This window comes from Alligator sinensis, unplaced genomic scaffold (genome assembly GCF_000455745.1).
Source record: "Alligator sinensis unplaced genomic scaffold, ASM45574v1 scaffold175_1, whole genome shotgun sequence".
NCBI classification, from domain to species: Eukaryota; Metazoa; Chordata; order Crocodylia; family Alligatoridae; genus Alligator; species Alligator sinensis.
The window spans coordinates 792,140-818,504 of record NW_005842536.1 but is presented as its reverse complement, the minus strand read 5'-3'; the positions used below and the strand labels follow the sequence as shown (position 1 = coordinate 818,504).

The 26,365-nt window shown below is 44.8% G+C and overlaps 1 protein-coding gene across 4 annotated transcripts in view; it reads right to left on the bottom strand.

Moving 5' to 3' along the window:
• Positions 1 to 26,365, bottom strand: part of RANBP3L (RAN binding protein 3 like) — an 84,144-nt gene that overhangs the window by 45,883 nt on the left and 11,896 nt on the right. Inside the window, exon 2 of one of the 4 annotated variants that reach the window (XM_025213549.1) lies at positions 2,503 to 2,721. The exons of 1 other annotated variant lie outside the window; for it this stretch is intronic. In XM_025213549.1, the coding sequence (XP_025069334.1) occupies positions 2,503 to 2,721 (219 nt within the window). Of the gene's footprint in view, positions 1 to 1,281; positions 1,592 to 2,502; positions 3,110 to 26,365 lie in introns of those variants that run through there. 2 more of the 4 variants (XM_006031874.3, XM_025213548.1) reach the window with 2 other exon arrangements.

The window sequence follows — 26,365 nt, the reverse complement described above, 5'->3', positions numbered from 1 at the left end:
CACAATATCGACCTCCCAAATTGCTTTCAGTAGTCACCGGGAGATCGATGCCAGTAGACTCCCAGTCAATCCAGGAGGGTTGGCAACCCCAGGGGACACAGAGTAGCATTTAAAACAGGCATCCAGCTGCCGTGCTCACCCTAGTACTAGTACAGTGATGTGGGACTGTACAGTCTATTGATTAAAGGCACTATTCCAATAGACGTATACACTATTAACCTCAAACAGATGATGTGGACGTACCTGGTGGAAGAGCAGCACTGCCTCACTAGCCTTATTCACATCACCAGTAATCAAGTCTTTCCCAGGAAACTGAGATTCCATTTGCCTTGTACTCAGGAAAAGGAAAGGGTAAAGCCTGTCCAGCTAATCCATGCCAACTAAAACTTTCAAATGGGTATTTCTAAGAATAACCTCCCTAGACTATTAGGGCCCAATCCTGCAAAGCCCTCAGCACACAACCAATTCATCTCACACGAATAATCTCATGGTTACCAATAGCACTATGGGCACAAGTACACTCTTTGTGTAAGCAAGGCTAAGCCTTTACTTTTTAGGCTATGTTCAACTTGAATTAATATTCTAGTAGCCAGATCTTGTGTTACTACAGGACTTAAGTACAGTTTCCTTCATCAGTGTGGATTAACCTCAACCAGTGCTATTTATTATCATAGCATATACCATTCCTTTATGGCATGGGTATATGAGAAATATATTTTTAAAAATCTTTGTTCACACTGATTATGGAAAGTGGAATCCTTCTAGCTCTGTTTCTAAACACAGCATATATAACACACAGTGGCTAGCACAGTTTCAACCTTCATCTGAACAGGACCTAAATACGGATTTTTTTAAACAACTCAAAACCTACAATTTGCAGCGGGGGAGGGGAGAAAAAGCAACCCCTTGGCTTCCTTTCAAACAACAGAGAAGCATAAGTATTTTTGGAAGTCACATCACAGTAAAGTAATTTAAGCCAAGCTGCTATGCCAGCAGTAACTATGTCACTAAACCACGGAGACCATGCCAAGGTATACAACCACTTGCTTCATAAACACAGCAATTTTTGACATCCCCATGCCCACCATTATTTGATCTATTATGGGAGCACAGAGAGAAGTCAATTTTATAAAGGTTTTAAAAGTTAGTATTCATCTAACTTTTAATATTCTCCTACCACTTTACACCTCTCATTACACCTCCCACTGCCTCAGTGAAAAGTGCTGGTGAAGTGCTACCCATTTTACTATTGTAGAACCAAGACACAGAGATGTTAAGCACCAGTAGCACAGGGATGGGTGAGAGGGGCACCTGTCCCAGGCACCAAGTTAACAGGGGGACCAGAATTGCCCACCCCCACCCCCTGTGGAGTCCGTGCATTGGCAGCCAGAGCAGCCCCACAGCTTGCCCATGCTCCAAAACCACCCCCAGCTGCTTCTGCTTCTGCTTTAAGCCCTCCCACTGTCCCTGCTCTTGGAACTGTGCCCCCGCCTGTCCACCCCACAGGGTTTGCCCAGGGTGCCAGCTCTACTTGTTGCACCTCTGTTAAGCACTTATGTAAATAAGTTCTATACATGATTAATTTAAGCCCGTGCATAAATGGAACTACTTGTGCTTAAAGTTAAGCAAATGCTTAATGTTGTTTATGGCATGGGTCCTAAGCAATTTGCCAAATAACTTTAAACTCAGTCAAGGGTGGAATCAGGATTTGATCTCAAAAGTGCCTGTCTCCTCACACTGATTTTAGTGCTCTAGATTAAGTGGTTCGTATAGCAATACTTTATGGTGTCACCAACGTTCTGAAAGACACCGAGTATCCTTACCAGGGCCTGCTGGATTCCTTCCTTCTTTTGGATCAGCTATTATTCATTTTAGAAACACCAACTCTAATGCTTCCTCTTCCTGCTTCCCAAAAATGAGATTTTTTTATTTTTATTTTTTTTTACTGTCCACATGCATAAATATCAGGCTTTTCTGAGAGCCAGACTAAATCAGTTCATCACCTGATTCACTGCCAAGGTGCTCACAGTAGGGCCAGCACCTAGTGTGGCCTGGATGGTTAGTACCACGCGCACTGATTTGGTCAGGCCAATCCATTCTGAAAGCCTCACAAAATTCAAACAACATAGACTCCAACGTCCATATGCACAACACAAGACTGATGGCAGTTTAATTACTAGTAAAGTCTAAATCATTGGGGATTTCAAATGTAAATCTTGAACAAGACTGGATTTTTTCTTAACTCAGTGAGAAGTACAAATCATGGATCCAGGATGAGTTACATTAGTGATATCATGAAGAATTGAAAATTAACATTGTTTCAGGATAAACTCTATCATTGAGTATGCTGCTGCAGTGCCACTTCATCACTGGGATGGATTGGGAGTAACAGGGAACAGAGTTTGCCTTTCTATTTAGGTTTACTCGGTTTACCAAAAATATTTTTCCTGAGGAGAAAATGAGATTCGAATTCCATGCAAAACATTAGTCAGGAAAACCTACCTGTGAAGCATTCATTGCTGGGGTGTGATTTGCTGTTATCCAAGCTGTAGAGCTGATGCCTGGTGGTCTGTGCTTGGAAGTGAGCTTTGGTACCAGTAGCTCGGCTTACAGTCCAAGTGTCAACAGAATAATCTCTTCTTTTCGCGAGGTGAGGTTTGTCCTTTATATGATGCCCACAGTTGGCTGAACTAACAGCACCTGCACATGCCTGTCCTCTCCCTGCATAAACAGCATTCACTTTACTGACAGGAACTTGCTGGGTTTTCATAGTTATAATTTTAAAATTGAAAAATAGTAAACTTCAATTTATGTAGCCCACAGCTTTTGGTTTAGACTTATTACTAGCTCTTCTCTAGAAGTTCAAAAGAAAAAAGCAACCTAAACCTAACTTAGTAGCTTGAAATCCTTTATATAAACTGTGCTTTCCAAATAACTGTCCAGACACTACCTATTACTGCTTTGCATTCTTCTGCAGAGACAAGCTTCTGATGCAAAGCTCAAACAAACACCTTGTTAAAGCGTAGTCAGGTCAGATTAAAAGAAAATTGCTCTTTGGAACGAAATGTTGTAGCTGAAATGAAGGAAGTGGTAGCTGAGCACACTCTGGTGTTACACTGCCTGACAGCTTAGTGCAGAGCTCTTAACAGAGGCTGGACTTTGGGAGGGGATATGCAAAACTAGAAAGATTAACATAATTGGACAGGCGGGGAACTAGGATAGAGCTGCTTCACACAGCTCCTTACCAAAAAGGGATACAGAATGACTTCAGAAGCATTTTAGGTTTTGGATTCCCAAATGTAAAATAGCTTAATATTCATTTACTAAAACAAGGTAATCAGAAACAACAGTAGAACAAATTAACATTTAACAACAGGTATGAGAGAGAGAGAGAGAATTGATGAAAGCTTGTTGACCTATTTTTCATTCAAGTGAAGAAATGCAGTTCTGAGAAGTTAGATTTCTGCAGAACTCAGAGAAAACTCTGTGGATTGGTGTTGCAGTACACGATCACAGACGGGGGAAAATAACAGATGTTCTTCATTCCATTAATGGAACATGCATCTCGACATTAGTTGGCTCAAATAAGAAAATCATGTAGCCACAATCCAAAACAGAGATACTGTGCAACTCTCATTATATATATCTGTGTATATTTGTGTGTATGCATATCTCTGTGTGTTTTCAGTCATTTGGAGAAAGTTAGGAACAACAGGATAAAAACTTGAAGATATTCAGAGTAAATTTTTAGGGTATAATCCTGCTACCTTGGCTCTTTCAGATATTCCCATTCAAGTTGATGGTCACATTCAACGCAAACTCAAAAGTTTACAGATCAGCATTACAGAACATATGTAATTCATACTTTCCTTCCAGGCTCTGAACTTTGTACTTTATACCGAGATTTCATGTAAATCCTATATATCTAGATTTACACTCACTTACAAAAGGTAGAATTTATACCCTTTCATACACACCACCTGGGAATTTGACCCACTGAATTTAAACTAATATAATTCATTTGCTAAGGGGCCAGAAGAAATGAATGCAGCAGGCAAGCAACTAGCAGGAGGGTTTAAGACTTTGAAAGTTAAGTAGGTCATATCCTGCTTGAACTTTGAGCTGCCAGAAAATGGTATAAATTACACTAACTTGGACTCCCTTACACATTGCTCTGGGTTTGTAAGTAGATCTCTGGGAACCCAATCAAACATGAGACTTAAATTTATACCCCACAACACTACCACCAAATGGCCCAAAGTCATTATTTCTGTGAATAGGGACTACTATGTTCAGTGAGGATAATAAAAATTTTACAAAATAGTGTTAAGAAGATGTTTCCAAAGCAGCAAATATAGGGTTAGATTGCCATTAGGGTAAAACCTTTTGTAAGACAGATGCAGCTCCTTATTCATGCTGGGATGAGTAATTTGTTACTTCTCTTTAAATTAAACAGCATACTTGCCCTTTCATCTTCAGTCCCTGATACTGACAGGGACTATTCTGCTCTTCCTGGGCCCCTTTTTAGTGAGCTACATTTAAGAAATGCAACTTTGTGGCGACACCTGGGCTCTCACAAATGCAGAAGCTGCTCTTTGGGGTGGGTCTAGCAATGAGTATGCATTATTCCTTCCCATCACTGTACAGCCATATTAATGGAGAAAACAAGAATGAGAAAAAGATAAACCCAAAAAATATTTCAGTAGATTATTAAGGTTATTATTAAAATAAGGTAGAATTTATGCTTTTTGCAGCAGAAAGGTACTATCTGTTCTGTTCAATCAAAACAAAAGAAGTCAGCTAAAGACAAAGGGCCTGAACACACGACATGCTACCACCAGCACGATTTATGTTGGTTCTGTAGCCCAATACAGATTGCACTGGTATCTGGAGCAAAGAGATGAGTGGCTGTCCAGGTGTAGCTGTTGCAGTTGCAGTGCCTTGTCACTGGGCGGTGCGAGAGCATGTCACTTACACTGATTTTTCTGGTAACTCTACTCCAGATTCTCGGAAGTTATGCCAATGTAGAGGTTTATGTCATGTGTCCACAACCATTTTACATTGGTTTAAATAGGATTCATGCCAGGCCCCAAAGAGTTGTTCTTTATGGCAAATATTTGTGTGGTCCATCATAGCATATAACCTTATAATCCAAATAATTTATGGCAGTCACCAGCCACTAATTTAGACTGTCACAAGAGAAAAGTTTATGTACTAAATGCACATAGGAGAATTATCATAGCAATTAGAAGGTGTTTCTAAAATCCAGTTTGAGTTGTGCAAACAGGGCTGACTGACTGTACTCCCCAAAGAGGATTCAGCTCTGTGAAAACAGCACATGCACTGTAGCAAACACTGAGGAAACCTATCTGCCAATGCACTCTTTAGTTTCATAGGCACCCCTTTTCCTGAAGAGATCTGAGTGGTTTCAGCAATTTTTTTCTGAGGAATAAGTATATCTGAGGAATTGGATATACTGGAAACGTAAGGAAAAATGACCCCTCATTGGGTTACATAGAAGATGTCATTATGGGCACAAAAGATCCAAAAGGAGAGCAGCCTAAAAATTAATTTAGGAAATGCATCATCCCTCCAGGGAGATGCATCAAGTTTTGAGTCTGCTACAGCTCACACAAGAGCAAGCTCCTGAAGCTGGCAGTATTATTCTGCTCCTGGGGAGAGCAGAGTTTGATATATGGTGGACTCTGAACTTTTGTAAATACACTTAAAATATTCTGATAACATAATATTTATAATTTAAAGCAGAACTACTCAAAACCATAAATGTTTTAAATTGACACAGCTGTTTGCATGGAATTCCATCTTCCTTTGGCTTTTTTTCAAAAAGAGAGAGATAAAAGCAAAAGTAAAGGAACATGGTGAAACAACCAGGCATTGTGATGATTCCCATGATGGAATGTTGAATGCTCACAATGACATCCAAACCATCCCTATTCCCTGGGGAGAACACACCCTAATCCTTAACAGTTACAATTTGGTTTAAAGTCCCAAACTGTGCAGTTACTTTTTTATTAACACTAATTCTTGTAATAGGATATTTTTATTATCCTTATAAATTGTCAGTCCTTCTTTGAATCTTGCTAAGTCCTTGGCCTCAATGACATTATGGAAAGTGATTTTCACAATCCAACTTCATCAGATGTCTCCTTCTCCCAGTTGTAATGCATGGAAAATAGAGCTCCTGAAATTTCTTGCCTGTTCTGTTCCAACAATTATTTAATATATTTCATAGAATCAAAGAAAACTGAGGTTGGAAGGGACCTCAGAAGGTCATCTAGTCCAACCCCTGCTTACAGCAGGACCATCTCCAACTAGATTATCCCAGCCAAATCTTTGTTTAGTCAGGTCTTGAAAACCTCCAAAGATAGAACTTCTACAACCTCTCTGGGTAGCCTGTTCCACTGCTTTACTACTCTCCTGCTATCTAACCTAAACTTCCCTTGCTACAACTTGTGATAATTGCTCCTTGTTCTGTCACCTGCCACCACTGAGAATAGTTTAGTTCCATCCTCTTTGGAACCCCCCTTCAGGTAGTTGAAGGCTGCTTTTAAATCTCCTCTCAGTCTTCTCTTCTCCAGACTAAATAAACCCAGCATCTCCTCAGCCTCTCCTCATAAGTCACGTGCAATAGCCCCCTAACTGTTTTCATTGCCCTCTGCTGGACTCTCTCCAATTTGTCTACATCCTTTCTGTAGTGGGAGGCCCAAAACTAGACACAGTACTCCAGATGTGGCCTCATCAGTGCCAAAGAGGGGAAAAATAACTTCCCTTCAATCTGCTGGCAATGTTCCTACTAATGCAGCCTAGTATGCCATTAGCCTTCTTCATAGCAAGGGCACTCCGGTGGCTCATTCAGCTTACTGTCCACTATAGTCCCCAGGTACTTTTCTGCAGAGTTGCTTGCCAGGCAGTCAGCCCCCAGCCTGTACCACTGCATGGGATTGTTCTGTCCTAAGTACAGGACTTCACACTTTTTCTTATTGAACTTTACGAGATTTCTTTTGGTCCAATCCTCCAGTTTGTCTAGGTCTCACTGGGTGCATCTACATGAGACACTTTACTGTGCAGTACTGTAGTTTACTGTGCAGTAAGCATGTGTGTCTACATGTGCACATGCTTACTGCACAGAAAACCTCACTAATTGAGAGTAAATGTGCTACCTGCAAATGCAAGTAGCAAATTTACTTGCGGTTAGTAACTGTGCAGTAGTGTTTATGTAGACACCTGACCAGGAGCAACTCTGCTGCTGGTCAGCAGGCCATCAGGGGCAGGAGATTGCTCCCTGCCCCCAGGAGCTGTCTATTGCTGGGGCAGGCTCCACCACCGGAGCCTGGGTGGGAACTATATCCCCCTGCCCCAGCAGCAGGGAACTCCAAGCCCCCCCCATTCTGAGATCGCAATCAAGGAGTTAGGTTTGGGAGATCCTTATCTTCCAGCTTCTGCTTCGCATCATGATCAGGGAGTTGGGGGGCTGGGAGGTCCTTATCTCCCAGCACCAGCTCTGTGGTTGTGGGACTGGTGCTGGGAGATCCTCATGTCTCAGCCCGAGCCCCACAATTGCAGGGCTCGGGCTGGGAGATCCGTATCTCCCAGTGCCAGCTCCATGCTCATGGAGCTGAGTAGGGAACAAGTTCTCCAGATGGCTCCCCACCCAGTTCCATGCTCACAGACCAAACAGTTGCCCCAATGGCAGATTGAGGCAGGTTGCTGGGACCTGTTCCCTACCCCTGATTGGGGAGCCAGGGCCAGAACCTCCTTGTTGTGGGGCAGGGGAACGCTGTCCCCACGCTGGCAGCAGACAGCCCGAGTCAGGAGGCAGCTGTCTCCTGGCCCAGCGCTCCCTGCCAGCCCCTGGGCTAGCACCCAAGGGGGCCCTAGAGCTCTCCCTGGTGGCAGCAAGGGCCCATTGCAGGGCCCCAAGAAGCAGGAGCAGCTTGCTGCCATTAGCAGCAAATCTGCTTCTGCTTCCCTTCATGTGCAGACACTTGCCTGTGAGTGTTTACTCATGAGTAGTTTACTTGCAAGTAAACTGCTCCTGGATCTAATACATGTGTATTAGACATACCCTTTGAATCCTAGCCTTACCCTTGAGTGTATCTATTATTCCATCCAGGTTGGTGTCATCCAAAAACTTACTGAAAGTACACTCCATCCTATATTCCAGATCACCGATGAAGATATTTCATGTCCTTATTTGTCTGCTAATGTAAATAATTCCAAACATTTCAACTTCTGCTCCACTTATCCTTCTCTGAATCCTCTATAACTCTATAACATCCTTTCTAAGATGAGGTAATCTGCACGTATTTCAAGAGACAGTTCCACTGAACTATATAATAGGATAATTTCCCCATATTATTTCTCATTCTGTTCTTGATGCCTCTTAATATCTTTTGTTGTTGTTGTTGTTTTTTTAATCACATACAGGGGGCATCCTCATGAGATACTTTACTGTGCAGTAGAGCTAATTACTGTGTAGTAAGCATCATGTGCTGACCTTTACTGGGCACGTCTACACAAGATGCTAGATGGCGAATTAGCATCGTTTACTGTGAAGTAAGCATATGGGTCTATACATGCACATGCTTACTTCACAGTAAATCTCTCTACTCCTGAGTAAATTCGCTACCTGCAAATGCAAGTAGCAAATTTACTTGACACTAGTAACAGCACTGTAGTGCTTGTGTAGATGTCTGGCTGGGAGCCAAATCTGCTCCTAGTCAGCCATCCACAACGGAGTGGGAGATCGCTCCCTGCCCCTGGAAGCTGCCTGCTGCCAGGATGAGCTCCACCACAGGAGTCCAGATGGGGACTATGTACCCCTGTCGCAGCAGCGGGAAGCTCCAAGACCCCTGCTCCTAGATCATGATAGCAGAGCAGGGGCTGGGAGATCCTTATCTCCCAGTCCCAGCTCTGCTAATCCTGAGCAGGATATTTGGAGATCCTTATCTCCCTGCCTGAGCCCTGCAGTCATGGGGCTCAGGCTAGGAGACCCTTATCTCCCAGTAGCGGCTCTGCCACTGCAGGGCCACTGCTGGGTGATGCTTATCTCCCAGTCTGAGATGCGCAATGATAGAGTTCAGGCTGGAAGATCCTTAGCTTGAGCCCCAGAGTCACAGGTCTCAGGCTGGGAGATAAGGGTCTTCCAGCCTAAGTCCTGCAACCACAAGGCAGGAGGGGGTGGGAGCAGACTGCTACCAGGAGCAGCAAATCTTCTCCCAAATCCCTGCATGTGTAGACGCATTGTTGGCAAAGTTCTAGCACAATCATCACATGTGTATGTTGGAGACAGAGCGAAGGGAGCAGGGGACTGCTTGGGCTGGTGTGACCAAAGAAAGCAGAAGACTATATATACATTTCAAAGCAGAACCTGTAAGAGGTGAGAGACTGGAATACACTGAATGTATGAGGGGTATACTATATGTGACTATAGTCGAGTCACCCAAGGGAGAGAAGGAAGTACAGATTCACCTATAAAAATGGAGGCAGAGATGAGGCCTGTGAAATTTCCACTCCAGCACCTAAGATGACCTGCGGATTCCCCAGAAGGACCTTCTGAATCTCTGGCTGTAAGGGGACACTTTGCCCTTGAGACTACATAAGACGCATGCAAAGGCCTTCTGTTGTCTTTTTGGTTTATTATATTGTATTTTAAATTAGACTAAATTGTGTGTGTTGTCACCGTGTTTTACTGGGCTGTGTCTTAGCTTAGATGAAGTTTTATGTTGTTCTTTGTTGTATGCTTGAAGTTGAAAATTGTTATGTGCAAGAAATGCTCTCTTTAAAGAATAGACTGCTCTTCTTCAAGCATTTATGAATTCAGTGCCACTACCTAAAATCTAACATTAAATCTGGTAACAGCCTGCCTAAGGTGGGTTTACTCTAAAGTAATTTACTCTAGAGTAAACCCACCCTCCAACATTTGCATGTGTAGACACACCCACAGTGTTTTTAGTGAGTTGCCCACAATGCTGGGCAAGTCCATTTTTGGCATTGATACAGTTCATTTAGAACTATCTATGGCATATTTGTAGCATAGGCTTTTTTTCACCTAAGTCAATTACTTTGCATTGATCAACCTTGAGTCTCAGCTGCCACTATGTTGCCTATTCACTTAGCCTTGTCAGGGAGTGCTGAAGTTCCTCTCAATCTTTTCTGGTCCTAACCTATACAACTTTGTATCATTTGCAAATTTTGCTACTGTACTTTTCACCCCTTTACAAATTCTTAAGTCTAGCATTGAATATATTTACTGATATGAAATCTTGAGAAGCTACTCTTCACACTTTGCCCAATGAAAATTGACCTATTTGGATTGTTTTCCTCCATCTCTTAGCCTGAGTTTTGACCCATGACAATGCTTTGTGTTCATTTCTACTGCAGCAAATTTCTGGGAAATATTCAGTGGTAGAAATCTTTCTGAGACAGGGATCATACAGGCATTCTAGCTGGCAGACTCCCACTCCCCCTGCTCCTCATGCTTTCCACAGACTCAGGTCTCCCCAGTTGAGCTGCCACTGGCTCTTCAAGCCTTTCTGAGACTGGGGTTCCCCACACAGGGAAAGCTTTGGGTGGACTCCTCTAGTGTTTGAGGAGTCCAGCTCCCACTGTTTTCTGAGTCTTCCCCAAACCAAGGTTCCCCCACTCTCAAAAAAGGCTATGGTGGGGTGTGGGCAGCAGCTCAACTCCTCTGTGATCAGGAATTCCCCCCACACCTTCCCCACACTGGAGTCCCCTTGATCTGGGGAAGGCACAGAGGAAGCTGCTGCTCTACTCTTCCTGATCATGGAGGAGTTGAGCGTGCAGGCATTCACTCTAGCAAGAGAAACTCTCTCACAGGATAGCTCGTCCAGGTAGCAAGATGGAAAATCTCTCACAGGTGGATAAGCTTGGCAGGATTTGATTTTTATTGGTAAACATTGATAAAAGTTGATTTCACCTCTCTCACACAGACCAACAAAAATATTTCCATAATTAATAAGAGGAAATTATAGAAAAGGGATGTAAGAAAAATGATAGCTGATAGAGAGTGTGATGACAGAGTCCTACAGAACCGTGCTGACTGTAGTTTGGAGTGCAACTCCCAGAAACCCCAGGGACTGGGAACAAAGGAAGAGGAAGTGACAAAGCAGATGAGGGAGCTATGCACAAGCAGAGCCAGGACCGATGGCAGTTCTTTCACTCAGCCGGTGGCACTCCTACAGTAGTTATGTTTGTCATTCAATAATCAGGATTGCATTAAATTAGGGGCATGGGGAGCAGACAATTTATTAGATTGATAAAGATTAAAATAAATGCTTAAAAATAAAGAGATATCATCTGTTGAAATTATTAAAAAAAAAAAAAAGTTGTATTCTGCCAAGACTACAGACAGGGCACGTTTCCTCTGTGAGAAGCTGAACAATCACCTGTACATTGTCAATATCTATTGGAAAAACAGAAATTCTCCTGGTAGACATGTAACACCTGTTCATGGCCTTTGCCTCTCGCCCATGATTTCCCTGAGAGGGGCTCATGTCTTGCTTCTAAAGGCTCTCTTTCATCCATTCTTTTATTGACAAGGACAAATAGTTCTAATAAATTAGAGATACATAACCTGCCTTCATGGAAAACTAAGGATGGTGGCATAGATAATATGTAATTGTTGACAGTTCAGGTGCGACAAAACTCTGTGCCACTGCTGCCCCCACTGCTGCCCAGTCCCATGCCCCACCGTAGGCCTGTGTCCTACCAACCCATGCCCTGTATCCCACTTTCCCCGTAGCTGCCAGGCCCTGGATCCAGCTGGACTGCAGCCCCGTGTTTCACCATCAGCACAGAAATCTGGGAAACATGCCCCTCTGTATCCCCCTCATGCACTGCCTATGGATGATGGGCTACAGATTTACTTGTACTCAGTTTTATGCCTGGTACAACAGTTGCAGGGGTCATCACCCCAAATAGAGTTGTTGCACTTAACAGGAGTGATCATGAGCACCAAGGGAATTCAGTTACAAAGGTCAGACTCAGACCAGAAATGGGATTATGAGTAGATGGGAAGTTCAGTGGCCACACAGATTAAGTACTACTGCCTTTGTACTTAACAGAATTTATGCTTATGTATAACCACTTCCTCTGCAATATATAAGGACTTACAGAATCCAGGTCAGTATATCTTCAGTGGATCTGTTAAGGACCAAAACTGAGAGTTTGTGTACACACATACTAAGTACAGACAGTTAAAAAGCACAAGGCTAAATCGATTCAGTCTTCACAGGTCAGTCCAAACTGCATACGTTGAACTGATAAGCAAATGAACAGATGTTTACTTTTGATTCTGGAAGTGTAGCCACATGCCTGCAGTGGCCTAGAACAAAAGCGGAGGGCACTAGAGCATGTCTCCCTGCTCTGCTGCGAGACAGCTTGGCCTAAGGCTAGCCCTCCCACTCTGCAAGGGGGCTGTTTTTGGGCCAGGTGCAAAGCATTCTGGGATGCTGGGGGACTGTGAGTTAACTTGAATCTGGAGGGGATCTGGGACAAAATTAAATAAACTGATTTAACCAAAATCAGTTAAGCCTGATACTACTTCCATCCAGGTCTATCTTAAACTGTTTTCAGCCATTTTGAAAGCAGTTTATGCGCACTGAACTTCTGTTCTGTTCCAGATTTGAATCGGTTTCTGGTGACCCATACTGATTTATGTGCAACTTCTGTCCCTAGCAACACTGACCTTGTTGTTTTGCCAGCTCAGTTGTACTAAGTTGATTAACTTAACTCAAATGAAAACACCTGTGTGGATATAGAAACAATTTTGTATCACTAACTTGATTGTAGCTAGTCAAGGTAGAACCTAGATTGAATGAATAGGTTTTGTGTCCTTCAGGTCCCTGCTAATTTCCTTGGTTACATATATTACACAATTATTTGGTTTATCACACAATAAATTGAGACACCTCACACATGCAAAGTAATTAGAACACAATAAAAATGACTATTCAGCTATAAAGAGAGCCAAACAGCTATAAACCTAGTGCTTGAAAATGTGTAACAACTCTATTAGTTGGTTTCTATCCAGCTTTCATTTGACAGTGTAGCAGGGCCCTCAGTTTTAGTGTCCAACTTGCTAGATTTGGGACCTGATTTCAGAGGTGTTAAAAAGCTGCAGCTCCTTTGGACTGCAACTGGATTTGTGTGTGTTCAGTATTTTAAAAATTAGGCGTATGGTATTGCAACTGAGCACCAAAAGTTACAGTCATCTTTTGAAAAATTGGCAAGAGAGACCAATATAGTCCTTAAGAATTAACATGGCTTTGGATTCTGAAATCAGTTAAGGTTATGCAGGACAACTGAGGTCATGCAGCACTTCAAAAAGTTTATGAGGACATACCTTACGCTTCTGCACACTCTGTTCTTCCCTCAGTGTTGTTCAGCTCTTGTTCCAAACATATCAGTCCACACATAAACAAACTTCACTTATTTGTGCAATTATTCTAAATCCAATTACAATTATTAAACTATATAAACATGCAAATACTTAGTTTTGTCAGGTAAAATAAATGCCCATGCTTAGAGTTGTGTGAAATGTGAGGGACTTTCTTTGCCAGTTTGTGCTAGAGATGGACATGCATTGAAATTTTGAATCTAAACATCCCAACATTTTTTTAAGAGTTTGGCCCTAGAAGCAAATCAAGAGTTGAATTTGGCAGATTTCTTTAACATTTCCTTCAACTATGATCTGCATGGGTTCACTTATGCCTCTTTAGGATGAATGATAGTTGAAGCTTGGATTAAAGATACCTAAATGTTTCAAATTCAAACTCAGTTGAACCAGCTAAGTTTCACATAGATTCCTACTGAAATCAGACAGTCATGAATTGTACCAGATATAATATAAAAACTGTAAATGGTTCCAGCTTCATTAAGATTTGGCCCAATTTTGCACAAGATCACAAGTCACAGAAAGTTCTTTTTATAAGCCCAGGTATTTCTGATGACTCTGGGTATAGACAAATTTTGCATAGTGTAATATTTCATGACACATTTATTTATCACCCGTCACTGCTCTTAAAATGCTAGGACCTTGCCAAGTAGAAAATTCATGCGCTTTATGAAATAATTAAAAAACTCCTAAGAATCCCATAAAAATCAGGTATGTGAGCCACAAAATTATTAAACAGAAAGGAAAGCAAAGAAAAAGAACATACTCTGACTTCTTTATAGGCACAGACAGAAGTGCAGTTCCCAGGTCTAACTCATGGCTCTTCACAGAAATCACAATGAGCTAGACTGAACTTCAACCCAACCGACGTTAGCTAACATTTGTTGGGTCAAGATGGCGGGGGATTGAGCTCCAATTTGGAGCCTATCCAGGAACAGAGTCTCTGTAGACTCTTCCCCTATCTCCGCCCCTCTCCCCCCCAGCTCCCATTCCGTCTCTAGGACTTTATGACCATTGCTCCTGGTTTTCCCCTGAGGCGCTTTGGTGAACAGTTGTTTGCCTAACCCCTAATGTTCAGCCCTGATATATTTGTAAGCTGCTACCCCCCGCCCCACCAAAGTCTTCTCTTTTCCAGGCTGAACAGCCATATCTGTCAGCCTTTCCGTATCTGTCAGCCTTTTCTTGTATAGCTTGCATCCCCCACTCACGGATACCACCTCCCCCCCGCCCATCATCTCCCTGCAGATCCCCTCAATCTCCCCCTAAGCCTGTTTGCCCCAACCTCCTCCCCCCATTATACACACCCATCCCAAATTACCTTAGATCAGGTGTCTATATTTTAACTTGATCTAACTTCCCCCTAACCTCTTCAAATGTCTGTACTTAACCAAAGGTGGAGACAGGCATCAGACAGGAGCTTCAGAAGTTTCTATGCATCTAACTTTGGAAGTTAGGTCTCTAGGTAAGGTACTACTAAATGTTTCCTACTTGCATCACAATACCTGCAAATATCTGTCCCTATGCACTCTCAACTTCCATTGAGTTTACCTTCCAAAATTAAGCCTTCAGTTAGAGCCATTCTCCTTCTATTGGAGTCAATAGGAGCAGAACTCAGTGGATTCTCATTGATTTCAGTCAGAACAACATTAGGTCCACATTTTCCACTGTATTCCTTGTATCAAATAATTAATCCCCTAGAAGTTAATAACGTCATGTACAATTACTACCAAGGAACAGAAGGACCCATAATGCATTGTATGGGTATTTCTTTCCCAGTTCCTACAGAGTTAAACTTGCAAACTCAGTTACTAAGCAGTTTAAAATCAAGGGTAGATTTTCCTGTAGCTCTGAAAACAGTCTGGTCAGCATGACAGGCATTGCCCTAATCCTTATGGCTAGGGACAGACATTCAAAGAGCCGGAGCCTGCATTGATTCAATCTTTGCAGATTAGTCTAACTTGCCTAGATTGAAGATTCAATTTTTAAGTGAATAGACATTCAGGAAATGCAGGCAGAAATGCATTGCTCCAGGCAGAGCTAGAGCCAGAGCTCCAGGCACTGGGCAGAAGTCATGAGGCTAAAGCTTCCACCCAGAGTTGCATGGCAGAGCAGAAACAAGCCACAGCTGGATGTGAGGGGAGCAGAACAGTCATGCCAAGCCCAGCCAGCGTGCACCTTCCACTTGCCTTCAGAGGCTACTCCTCCTCCTACTCCTGTCCCTGATGCACTGCTCTGGAAGGGGTAGGGGTGGGTTGCTTCAGGCAGCTGGAGCTGGAGGCAGAGCTCCAGGCTGTGGGCTTTCTCCACCTACCCAGCATGATGAGCAGCCCCTGTGGGGGGTTGGGGAGCAGGTGGAAAGCAGCTGGAGCTGGAGTCACATCTCCATGCTCTAAGCAGAAGCTGCTGGGCTAAAACTGTCCCCCACCGCCTTGCCGCCTGGAGTGATGCAGCAGAGACAGGTGGGGGAGGGGGAATAGTTGCTGTTGGCGAGAGGAAGGTGCACATTGGCTGGGCCTGGCAGTGCTGTTCTGCTTTCCTCACCTCCAGCTGGAGCTCTGGCTCCAGCTCCAGTCACTCCTCCCACCCAGTGTGATGAGCAGTCCCTGCTGGGGGGGAGGGGGTGGGTAGAAAGCAGCCAGAGCTGGAGCCGGAGCTCTGTGCACCAGGCAGAAGCCGCAGAACTAAAGCATCCACGCCCCCACTCAGAGCTTCACAGTGGTGGTGGCAGCAGCAGCTAGAGGTGGGGGAGGCAGAAGAGCCCTGCCAGGCCTGGTCAGCACACAGCCTGTGGTGTGGTTTCAGCCAGCAGGTGCTGCACAGGACAAGGGTGTGGTGTGGGCTGCAAGCCCCTGTGGAGGACGACTGCCAGGCTCTGGGCCTGCCGGTGCCTTTGAGCCAGGTCTGGCAGCCCACCGCTCAGCCAGCCACCGCCCATGTCCTGCAGTCCGAGCCAAGGGCTCAGCCCCTGCGGCCCAGCTTGAGCTAGCCACTGTGCACCTGCCCTTAGCAGCCTCTGTACTCCAGCCCGGCTCAGACCCAGCTCTGGGCAAGGCAGACAGATGGCGGCACCATGGTGACTGGCTCTGGCCATGCCTCTGCCCCTGGAATGGGGAGGGTCAAATGCCTGATGGGCTGTTATACCCTGGCCAGGCAGACTTCAGCTGCAGTCCCTGGCGGGAGAGGGGAGGGGAGAGTAAATCCCTTTGCTGCTCCATTCGCCTTGGGGCCATGCCAGCTCACGTCTGACTATGCCTCTGCCCCCAACTAGAGAGCAGAGGGACAGGGCCAGCCTTGCTATCTGGAGCAGAGAGCACAGCCCAGCACAGGGCTGCAGAGCAAGCTGGGATGCTGGGAGGATTCTGGTTTAACTTGAACCAGGAAGGGGTATGGGACAGAAGTTGCATAAACTGGTTTGACCTAAATCAGTTAAGTCTGATGCTACATTCATCCAGGTTTATCTAAAAATAATTTCAAAATGGCTGAAACTGATTTATATGTACTGAGCTTCTGTTCTGTTACAGGTTTAAACTAGTTTCTGATCACTTATACCAGTTTATGTGTAACTTTTGTCCTTAGCTTATGTATGCAAACAAGGAGAAGCTGGTTGCTAGCCAATCCCCTATCTTGGCCCTAACTTGTAAATTCGCCTATGGGGATTTTTAAATGCCATGGCTCATGGCCTTTACTGTTATTAACAGGTGGAGTGAGTTCTACATGTGGCTTATATCAGAGCTGCTCAACCTCTGACCAACAGGCCAGATCTGGCCTGTGAAGCCATGTCATCTGACCTGTGGGTCTCCCATAGGTACAAAAAAAGTGGTGGTGAGGAAGACGTGGGAGCATTAATTACAGCTCACCTGCTGCCAAAATTCTGGACTTGTGAGGAGCCCCATGGGTCAGATGATATGGTCCTATGTGCTAGATTGTGCCAGTCCATAGGCTTGGGCTGGCATATGGCTGGATCCAGTGTGCAAGACTAGGCCAGCATGGTGTTGGTCTGGCATACCCAGCTAAATTAGCATGCCGGATAGCACTCATAGATCAACGCTGCATACCAGATCAAACTGGGGATTGGCCTCACATTGCTCATCCAATCTGCAGGGCCGGAAGGCTAAGCACCGTTAGTTTATATCTATTAACTTTATAAGTGTTTCTGGGTCAGTAAGTAGTAGGAATGGGTATTTGGCCAGTCAAATAAAGTTCAATTAACTGGTCAAAAATTGGTAAAAAATTGTAAAGAGTTGCCAATAGGTCAAAATAATACACAGAAAAAAGCACACATTTTCCATTAATAAATGTGTAAAAAAATAAAAATAAAAATAATGTTTCTGTCTACAAAAAAAAAGTAGTTTTCTGTAAAATTCTCTAATCTTTGACCAGTCAAAAATATGCCCCCAATTGACTAGTCAATTGACAGTTTTCAACTGGTCATTTGACCAGCTTGCCAACCCTATTAAATAAAGGGACCTGACACTGCATTCACTCTTCTTGTGGAATTCCTATAAAAGATGGAAGCTTTATACACATAGTAGCAACTGGATCAGCATATAACAGTACCTAAAACTGTAAAATAAAAAGTAAAAAAAAGCAGTCAACTGGTTTGAAGATCATGAAGTGATGAATATTCTCTCTCTCTTTATATTGTATGAGTAACAGCATAAATTAACCAGCAATTTGTTTCTTCTCCTTGTTGTTGGTTGTAGCCATGTTGGTTTAAGTACATAGGCAGGCAAGGTTCTTTGGGTAGATATGATATCTTTTATCAGATCAAATCAACAGTTGGAAAAAAAATGTTCTTTGCAAGCTTTCAGGCACAAACACCCTTCTTCAGGCATAGGCAAAGTCTCCCAGGTTGCAGTGGTCCATTGCCTCCCCCCACCTCTGCCCACACCCCTGGCCTGCAGCAGCCCACCCCAAGCACCTGGTGGCACCATGAGCAGGCAGTAAGTGGGTGGGAGGTGCTTCACTTGCACCTGCCACAATAGTTCCTCTTCAAGTGGCAGAGCAGTGGAGTGGAGGGGGCAGGGAGCTGTGCTGCACATGCAGCCCACCTGCAAACCCACTGCTGCTGTCTGCAATGGGAGGATTAAACCCCGCCTTCCCCTCAGGCTACTGGAGTCTGGCCGCTGCAGCCCCGGGTGCACTGCCCCGGCTGCATAAGTGGAACCTATTGGTGACTATGCTGCCCCTTCCCCACCCCCAAATTTGGGGATTAAAACACTGCTTCCTCTCAGGCTACCAGAGTCTGGACTTGCTTCCACTCCTGCTGCTGGAGCAGTGATTGGGGTGGTGGGGGGGTTGAGGACTCCTGGAAAGGGCTGCTGCCACCTTGCCAGGCAGTTCCGGCAGCACTCCAGAGAAGGGTTTCCCATCCCCACCCTTTTCTCAGCCAGCCAGAGCAGTGATAGTGCTCCACTAGGTAGGTAGGGAGGAGGAGGCAGGGCCAACCCCACTTGGCTGGAACAGATAACCCAGCCCAGCCCAGCCCAGGGCTGCAGAGCATGCTGGAATGCTGGAGGACTCCGATTTAACTTAAACCAGTGTCATGGGGTGGGGTTCCTAGAGATGCCCGTGATGCCTCTAGGGCCCTGCAACCATGCCAGCGGGTGCCTTCTAGTTTTGCCTACCATGCTTTGTTGGTTAAGATAGTAGATAGGGAGGCTGCCCTCAAGTTGTTACGCAGTCATGGTCCTGATGGGCCCCACTAAACTCTGAGGGGTCTTAGACCCCTTGCTGAGTCCCATGCTAAGCAGTTGCCTCACAAAACACCCCAAGCCTTATGGGCTAGATGCATGGCTCCAAAACTGTCCCTTTACCATGCCCCATGCCTCGCAGATGTTATCTTTTGCAATAAGGCCTCAGTTTAGTTCAGCCTCTTGTTGTCACTGGACTCTTAGTCTCAGTAACTGTGCCTTCTGGTGCTGGGGTCACCTCACGCCTGTTGCTGCGCCCTCTGGCGCTGGGGCTCTGCACAGTAGTAGACCCCAATGAAGCCTCCTCCTCCCCAATAACCTCAGCCCAGTCCACTGGATTAAACAACAATAAAAATATGAGCCCCTGGGCTATAACCTAACAATAATAATACCAGTGACACTGAAGGCCACACTTTACCCCTTAAAGAGTTTCTCCCTCAGCAATGTGTGCCTCCTGTCCCCAGGCACTTTAGAAGCTCCTAGAACCCATTAGTGTTACCAGCAGCCAGACAGGCAGCCAAGCATCTCCATGGAGCTTTTATGCACAAACTCCTTCCCCTCTGGCTGCCTCTAGCCCCAGCCCTGGGGCTCATAGGTGCCCAGGGCCCTGCCTTCTTCTAGTCAGCTGACTAGGTGCCGGTGCAAGCTAATTCCCTCATTAGCCTGCTGCCATGGCACCCTATACCTGTGAGGGTTCTGTCTGGCTCCTAGGGCCATCTCTCTAGGCAGTTTCTGCCCTTAAAAGGAGCAGGCACCTTAGTGCCCTGCGACAACAAGCAAGGGGTCTGGGACAGAAGTTGCATAAACCAGTTTGACCCAAATTAGTTAAGCATTCAACCAGGTTTATCTTAAACCAGTTTCAGCCATTTTGAAACTGGTTTATATGCACTGAACTTATGTTCTGTTATAGGTTTAAACCAGTTTCTGATCACTTAAACCGGTTTATGTGCAAGTTTGGTCCCCTGTCTTAGGGGGAGGGTGCAAAGACAACAGCCAATCCTGGTGCTGCCCCACGCACTCCCAAGGGGCACTGAGCTGCCCTGTTTGTTATGTCTCTGCTTCCCTCAGAGAAAACTATGAAAATGAATTGGCATAAAAGCAGCTGGCAGGAAATAGATTTGGGCCTATGTATCATTAGAGGGGGTTTTTGAAGCAGAACATAGGCCTTCTTGGAGTTCAAAGTATCCCAAACGAACTGAACTTGGCCAGGATTTTTTTGAGTTCTCATCTGTTTTTCTTAAAATATTTGGGCCCGAGTATATCCTTAATTATACCACTGCTACCTCATCAAAGCCAAGAATAAAACAAAGGATAAATTTAGCCACTTGCAAGTATATTCTATTTTTCACCTGTTTGCTTCATTATTTGCTCTCCCCAGGTTTTCCTTATTGTTTGATGTGCATTATTAATACTACAATGGTTCCCACAAGCCTTAGTCAAGATGACAGGGGTGCTAGGCACCATATAAACACATAGCAAGAAAAAGATTTTGCCCTTAAGAGGCATTCTAGAAAGTGCTGTTACATTCTATGATCTAAAAAGACAAAAATAAAGGGTGGTTGAAACATGCAGACTGCACATGGAAAGGGATTATGGTGCTGTTGGAACATAGCTCATTAGTGTTATTTCCTTCTTTGTGCTTTCATTTGTCCATATGAAAGGCCTGTGGCAGATTGATGGGGAGCAATACGAAGAGATGAGCAAAGAGGAAGGCAGAGGCAAAAAGGAGAAAAGAAGCCCAATGAAGACAGAGAAAATAATGGAAGAATGAGAACAGCACAGAGGGTGTGTGGGAGAGTGGAAGGAGGAGGGTGGAGTGTATAACTAAAGATCAGACAGAAGAATGTCCCAAGTTCAAAGTGTAACTTACCAGTTGGGGCACCACTGGCTTTTAGCAGTGTGAAGTTGTGTGTTCACGTGTTGTGGGTGGAAGGGGACAGAGAAGAACGAAACTGAGTCACATTCCCAGAAGCCGGCTCCACTCCTTGAAAGTGTTGGGCTGCTTTCCCTTGCTCACATGGGTCAGGCCCACATCCTCACAAACCATAACTTCCAGCTTCTCTCTCCTCCAGTCTTGAAACCCAGGCAGCCTTTAAGGCATTCATTCTCTTTCTGCCTTATGCAGAGGTGGGGCACAAATGCTCTATCATAGCCCATATACATATTCATGGTAAATATGTTCCTATCAAAGCCAATGAGAGTGTTACGGACAATTGTTAGCGGGAGCAGTGTTAGATTCAAACATTTCAGAACCTGGGAATTGTTTGATCTGAATCCACATCAAAGAGCTGAGGCTTAGGAACATCCTTAATGTGTTGCCTTCAAATATTATCACTCACCATTTTAACCAGCTTCTTCTCTTTTCTATTAAGCTGTTGCTTTCTGATGCAAGACATGAGATGAGCAGAAGTGGGATGGATAATGGTTTTCTAATATGTGTGAAAATATGGCAAATGATTTTTTTTTGTGTACTCACCCACATGATTTGCCACCTGACAACCATTTACAGTGACTGATATGAGGCCCTAAGAAGAGGATATGTAGATGGCACAGATCTGGGGGCTTCTTGGAAGTAGCATATGATGCTATCCTTGTCTTTACACGCACTCATTTTGAGGAAATATACAAACCATATTTCATTTGATGACACAATGAATGTTCTCAAATGATACTATATTACAATAAAGACCCAGCCCACTTGGGTCTTCCTTAACTGCATTTTAATGAGAGCTGTGTGAGACAAACTGATTGTTTGCATTAATACTTGGGAGCTCTCCCATTAGGAGCATTCTGTCCTTAAAGCCCAGTAAGGCTGAATTTCTAGTGTAAGTGATAATATTGAACAAGATGTTTTAAAAAGCATTGGACCACCTTTATACATTATGTATGGGCAAAAAATGGCACCAATCCAAGTTTATTTGGTAGGTCACCTTTAACAGCAATAGCAAAGAGAGAAATGGAATAATTAGTTTTCATGAACCACAATTACAGACCATTTTGTTACTACCTAAAAATGTTTTAGAACAGGGGTGACCAAGATCCCCCCGATGGGCTAGATCTTTCCCATGGAGTTGTGTCATCTGACCCACCAGGCTACTCATGGTTTCAAAACTATAGTAGCTGCTGCCACTCATCCTTTTACCAATTTTTTGTACCCAGGAGGAGCCCCATGGGCCAAATGATGCAGTCTCATGTGCTGAATCAGGCCTATGGACAAGGCCCATGTGCTAGATTGGACCTGCGGACCAGCCCCATATGCCAGATTCAACACACAGGCCAACTCTGTGCCACTCATCCACCTCTGTGGGCACCACTGTGTTTTAGAAGCATGAGCTAGTGGTATTCTTTGAATGTCAGACTATAGAAAGCCTGTATCTGTTTCTGATACAATTGATTAATACTGATCCTATGCTGTTTTCATAAACCTCATGTTAAAATGGGAATATAGGAATGGTCATCAACTAAAACCATAAGACTCAATGTCCCCAAACTTTGGAAAGTTTTGGGATCCGATTCTGAACTCTGCTGTTTTAGCAGACATCTGTCCCTTCGTGAAAAATGCTTTCTCCCTTACCCAATGGCACCAAGTAGACATGTTTTTCATAGTTTTTCAACTCAGGTTCGTTGAAATTTTTTAATGCTTATTAAAAATAGAGAGAGTTCATGTGGCAAAGTGGGGTTCTTTAACTAGTCACAGTTCTAGTTTCCTCACCTGCCTCTGGGCACGCCGCCCACCTGTGTCATCTGCCATGCCTTGATGGAACATAATTGAGGTGTTAACTTGGCGGGAGGCTGCCCATTCTTGCCCCGATGCTTGGGGGTGCTATCTGCGGCTCCATTCCTCCCCTACACCACAGCCCAAGCCTCACAGATGGCATCTCAGGCAGCTAACTCAACTGTTCCCTTTGCCCATTAGCTGTGGCCCCTACCCTGGGACCTTCAGCTTCCTTTAAGACCTGGCCCCATCTCAGGCCAGTCGTGACACCAAGCTTCTCTGCCCTTATGGGCATCCCTTGCAGTGGGCCCCTGGCTCTTTTGACCCTAGTTGGGTCCTGGCCCCAGCATTGGCCAGTCGGGTTCCTTGGTTAGGACTAAGCTGCCTGCCTGAACTCAGGGATCAGGGTCCCCTATTCCCAGCTCAGGTGCTTCATGAAGTGTGCCTGGCCCCATGGGGTCACTCACCCCAGCAGGCCCAGGCACCTCATGGAGCGTACCTGGCCTTCCCTGGATTAGATGGTTCAAATCACCCACCTGATGGTGAGGGCTGGGGTTAAGGTGTCCCTACCCACCTTTCACCAGGCTGGTAACTGGCTTGGCATTTCCTGGGGGCTCCCACACCACCAAGAGCCCCACTAAGCCACCCGCTCCTGGCAGGGTGTAGTTTTAGGTCCTGCCCAGGACCAGGAGCCTCCAAACTATCCCCTTAAGCTCCTGCCCTTACCTCCAGGAAGTTACATACAGCCTTGTAGCCAGGCAATGTTTCTGCCTGGCCTGCCAGCAGGCAACTGCTCTGTTTATATAAGCAGCCAGAGATCTAAAATGACCGCTGCAACCAAGCACCTCCTGGCTGCTTGGCTCAGCCTTTAAAGTGGCAGGCACCAACAGTGCCCTGCCACAGTCCACAAATTCTTTATTCAGTAATAGGGCTTAGACTGTTGTGTTTTTTGACTTCATATAATAAAAGTTAAACTTTTCTGTTTTTCTGAACAATTTTGGCAGATGTAACTTGTTTATAATTAAGGATTATATGCATAGGAAATGCTTTGCATAGGCTGCATGCAAGCAATTTCCAAAGAGAATATTCTATCATGATAGCATGGGACAGTTCATACTCATATGCATTATGTGCATTTCCAAGTAAGTAACCTTTCTATATAGAAGTCAATATTTTATGGACGTACACAAAGCCCAGTCAAGTCATTTGAAAGACATTCACTTCAACAGGCTTTTTATTAGACCCTTGAAAACCTAAATGTTACTCTTAGAAAAAACCTTTATAATCTCTCTGAAGTTAATCTGTAAAATGCTCTCTTTTCCATGACTCTGTGGGTATTCAATACCAAATCAAATACAACACCATGGTGAAGTGTGTTGTGTCACCCCCTGGTGGCTTGTTCAGATAGATAACCTACCACTAATGCTACTGGCAAAGAGAGTTAGTTTTTTAATTCAAGTGGCAGAGGGCTCTTCTCTCAGTGCCATATATCCCTGGTTTAATCACTCCCTCTTCAAATGCCTCAATGTGTGACACAAGCTTCAAAGTCTGTCACAAACTACCACCATAGGAAACACTGGAATTTTGTTGTGCATGGTCTAAAAAACATCATTAGTCAATTAAACTATGAAAACAATTTAAAAAAATGTTTTCTGTGTGAACTTTGTAATTCATTTTTAAACAAACCAGGGAAAATAGATTCCGCTATATGCATCCAGAAGGACCTCCCACAAGATTCATTAGCAAAGTATGAACTCTTATCCCTAACTTTCTACTATATAACCCAGACCTCTACCCCTTGAGCTAAAGGAACACTGTTATCTTGTATGTGGACCAGTCACTACAGAGGCATGAGACTCATACATTTTACCATTGAGTTATACAGCATGATGATTTGCTAAGCAGCAGTACAGTGTTAGAGTTAAGAAATCCAGTGTACCATTCCCAGAGGCGTTACAATCTGGATAACATACTGTAAACTTAGCTCATTCATTCTGAGAGTCAGTGTGACTGAGGAGGTAAGACTGGAACTAGCCATATTAGGTTCTCTACTCTTCCTGAAGTAATCTTGGGCAAATTCTCACTTAGTTGTAAAATGGAGTAATGATATTTAATGTGTACATCTATACATGCAATTAAGTCAAAGCAATAAACTGTGGCACTCATTGCACAGGATTTCATTGCTTCCTGGGCACTGTGTTTACAGGTGTGCCCAGTAGCGTATGATGAAGATCTGGGTCAGAGATGACCCAGCTGGCAGAGGTGAGCCTGCCAGCCTGGGGCTGCTCCAACTTGGATCAATGAGCTGCAGATGAGCTAGCTGGGGCATGCAGGTGCTCCAGTGTGGGTCTAACCAGTAGGCAGCCCCTGCACTGAAGTACCCCTTGTGCTCCAGCCACCCCCTCCAGCATCTACATGTGTGTTACTGTGAAGCTAAAAACTCCCCAGCAGGATTGTACTTGTATTTATAGGTACTATCCTGCTGTGGAGTTAATTAGTTTACTCCTACCTAATAGTACTGCAAGTATAGATATGAGACATTTACTGCAGAGGTAATTAGCCAACTCTTCAGTAAACGCCTCATGTAGATGCACCCAGTATCTTCTAGAATAAGTAAGTCACTAGAAGCAGGAACAGAACTCATGATTCCTAAACTCAAGATTAGTCTCAGGGCACTAAGGTGCCTACTCCTTTAAGGGCAGAAACTGCCTAGAGAGAGGGCCCTAGCAGTCAGGCAGGAACCCTACAGGTGCAAGTTACTGTGGCAGCAGGCCTAAGGAGGGAATTAGCCTGCACCTGCAGCCGGTCAGATGACCGGAAGAGGCAGGGCCCTGGGCACGTATAAACCCCAGGGCTGGGACTAGAGTGGCAGTTCTCTACCAGCAGCTAAAGGAGAAGGAACCTCTAGGGAGGAATTACCCAGAGATGCTGCAGCTGCCAGATATACTGCACTTAAGGCTAATGGGGCTCCAGGAGCTCACCAGGTACCCTTGCCCACAAGCACTTGGTGCCGGAGAAGAAGTTTGATTCTTTTAAAAGGGACAGAGCACACCCTGAACTTTTTGTGTTATGTTATAGCCCAGGGGCTCATATTTTTGGTTGCTGTTTTATAATACCGGTGGATAGGGCTGAGGCTGCTGGGGAAAGAGGAGGCCTCATCGGGGGCCCACTACAGTGTGGGGACCCCAGTGCTAGGGGGTGTGGAGACTAAGGGGGTGAGCAGATGCCAGCGCCAGGGGGCACAGAGACAAAGCGGGTGAGCAGACTCCAGTGCCAGGGGGGGTGCGGTGACAAAGGGGGTGAGCCGACCGCAGTGCCGGGGATTCAGAGACACAGGGCTGCAGAGAGCCCAGCTCCAGGGGGTGCGGAGAGAGACAAGGGGTGAATACCATCTGTGAGGCTTGGGGTGTGGTAAAGGGGCAGTTTTGGAGCCATGCATCTAGCCCATAAGGCTGGAGGTGCCTCGTGAGGCAACCATTTTGTGCAAGACCCAAAAGTGGTTCAAGAACCCACAGGGTT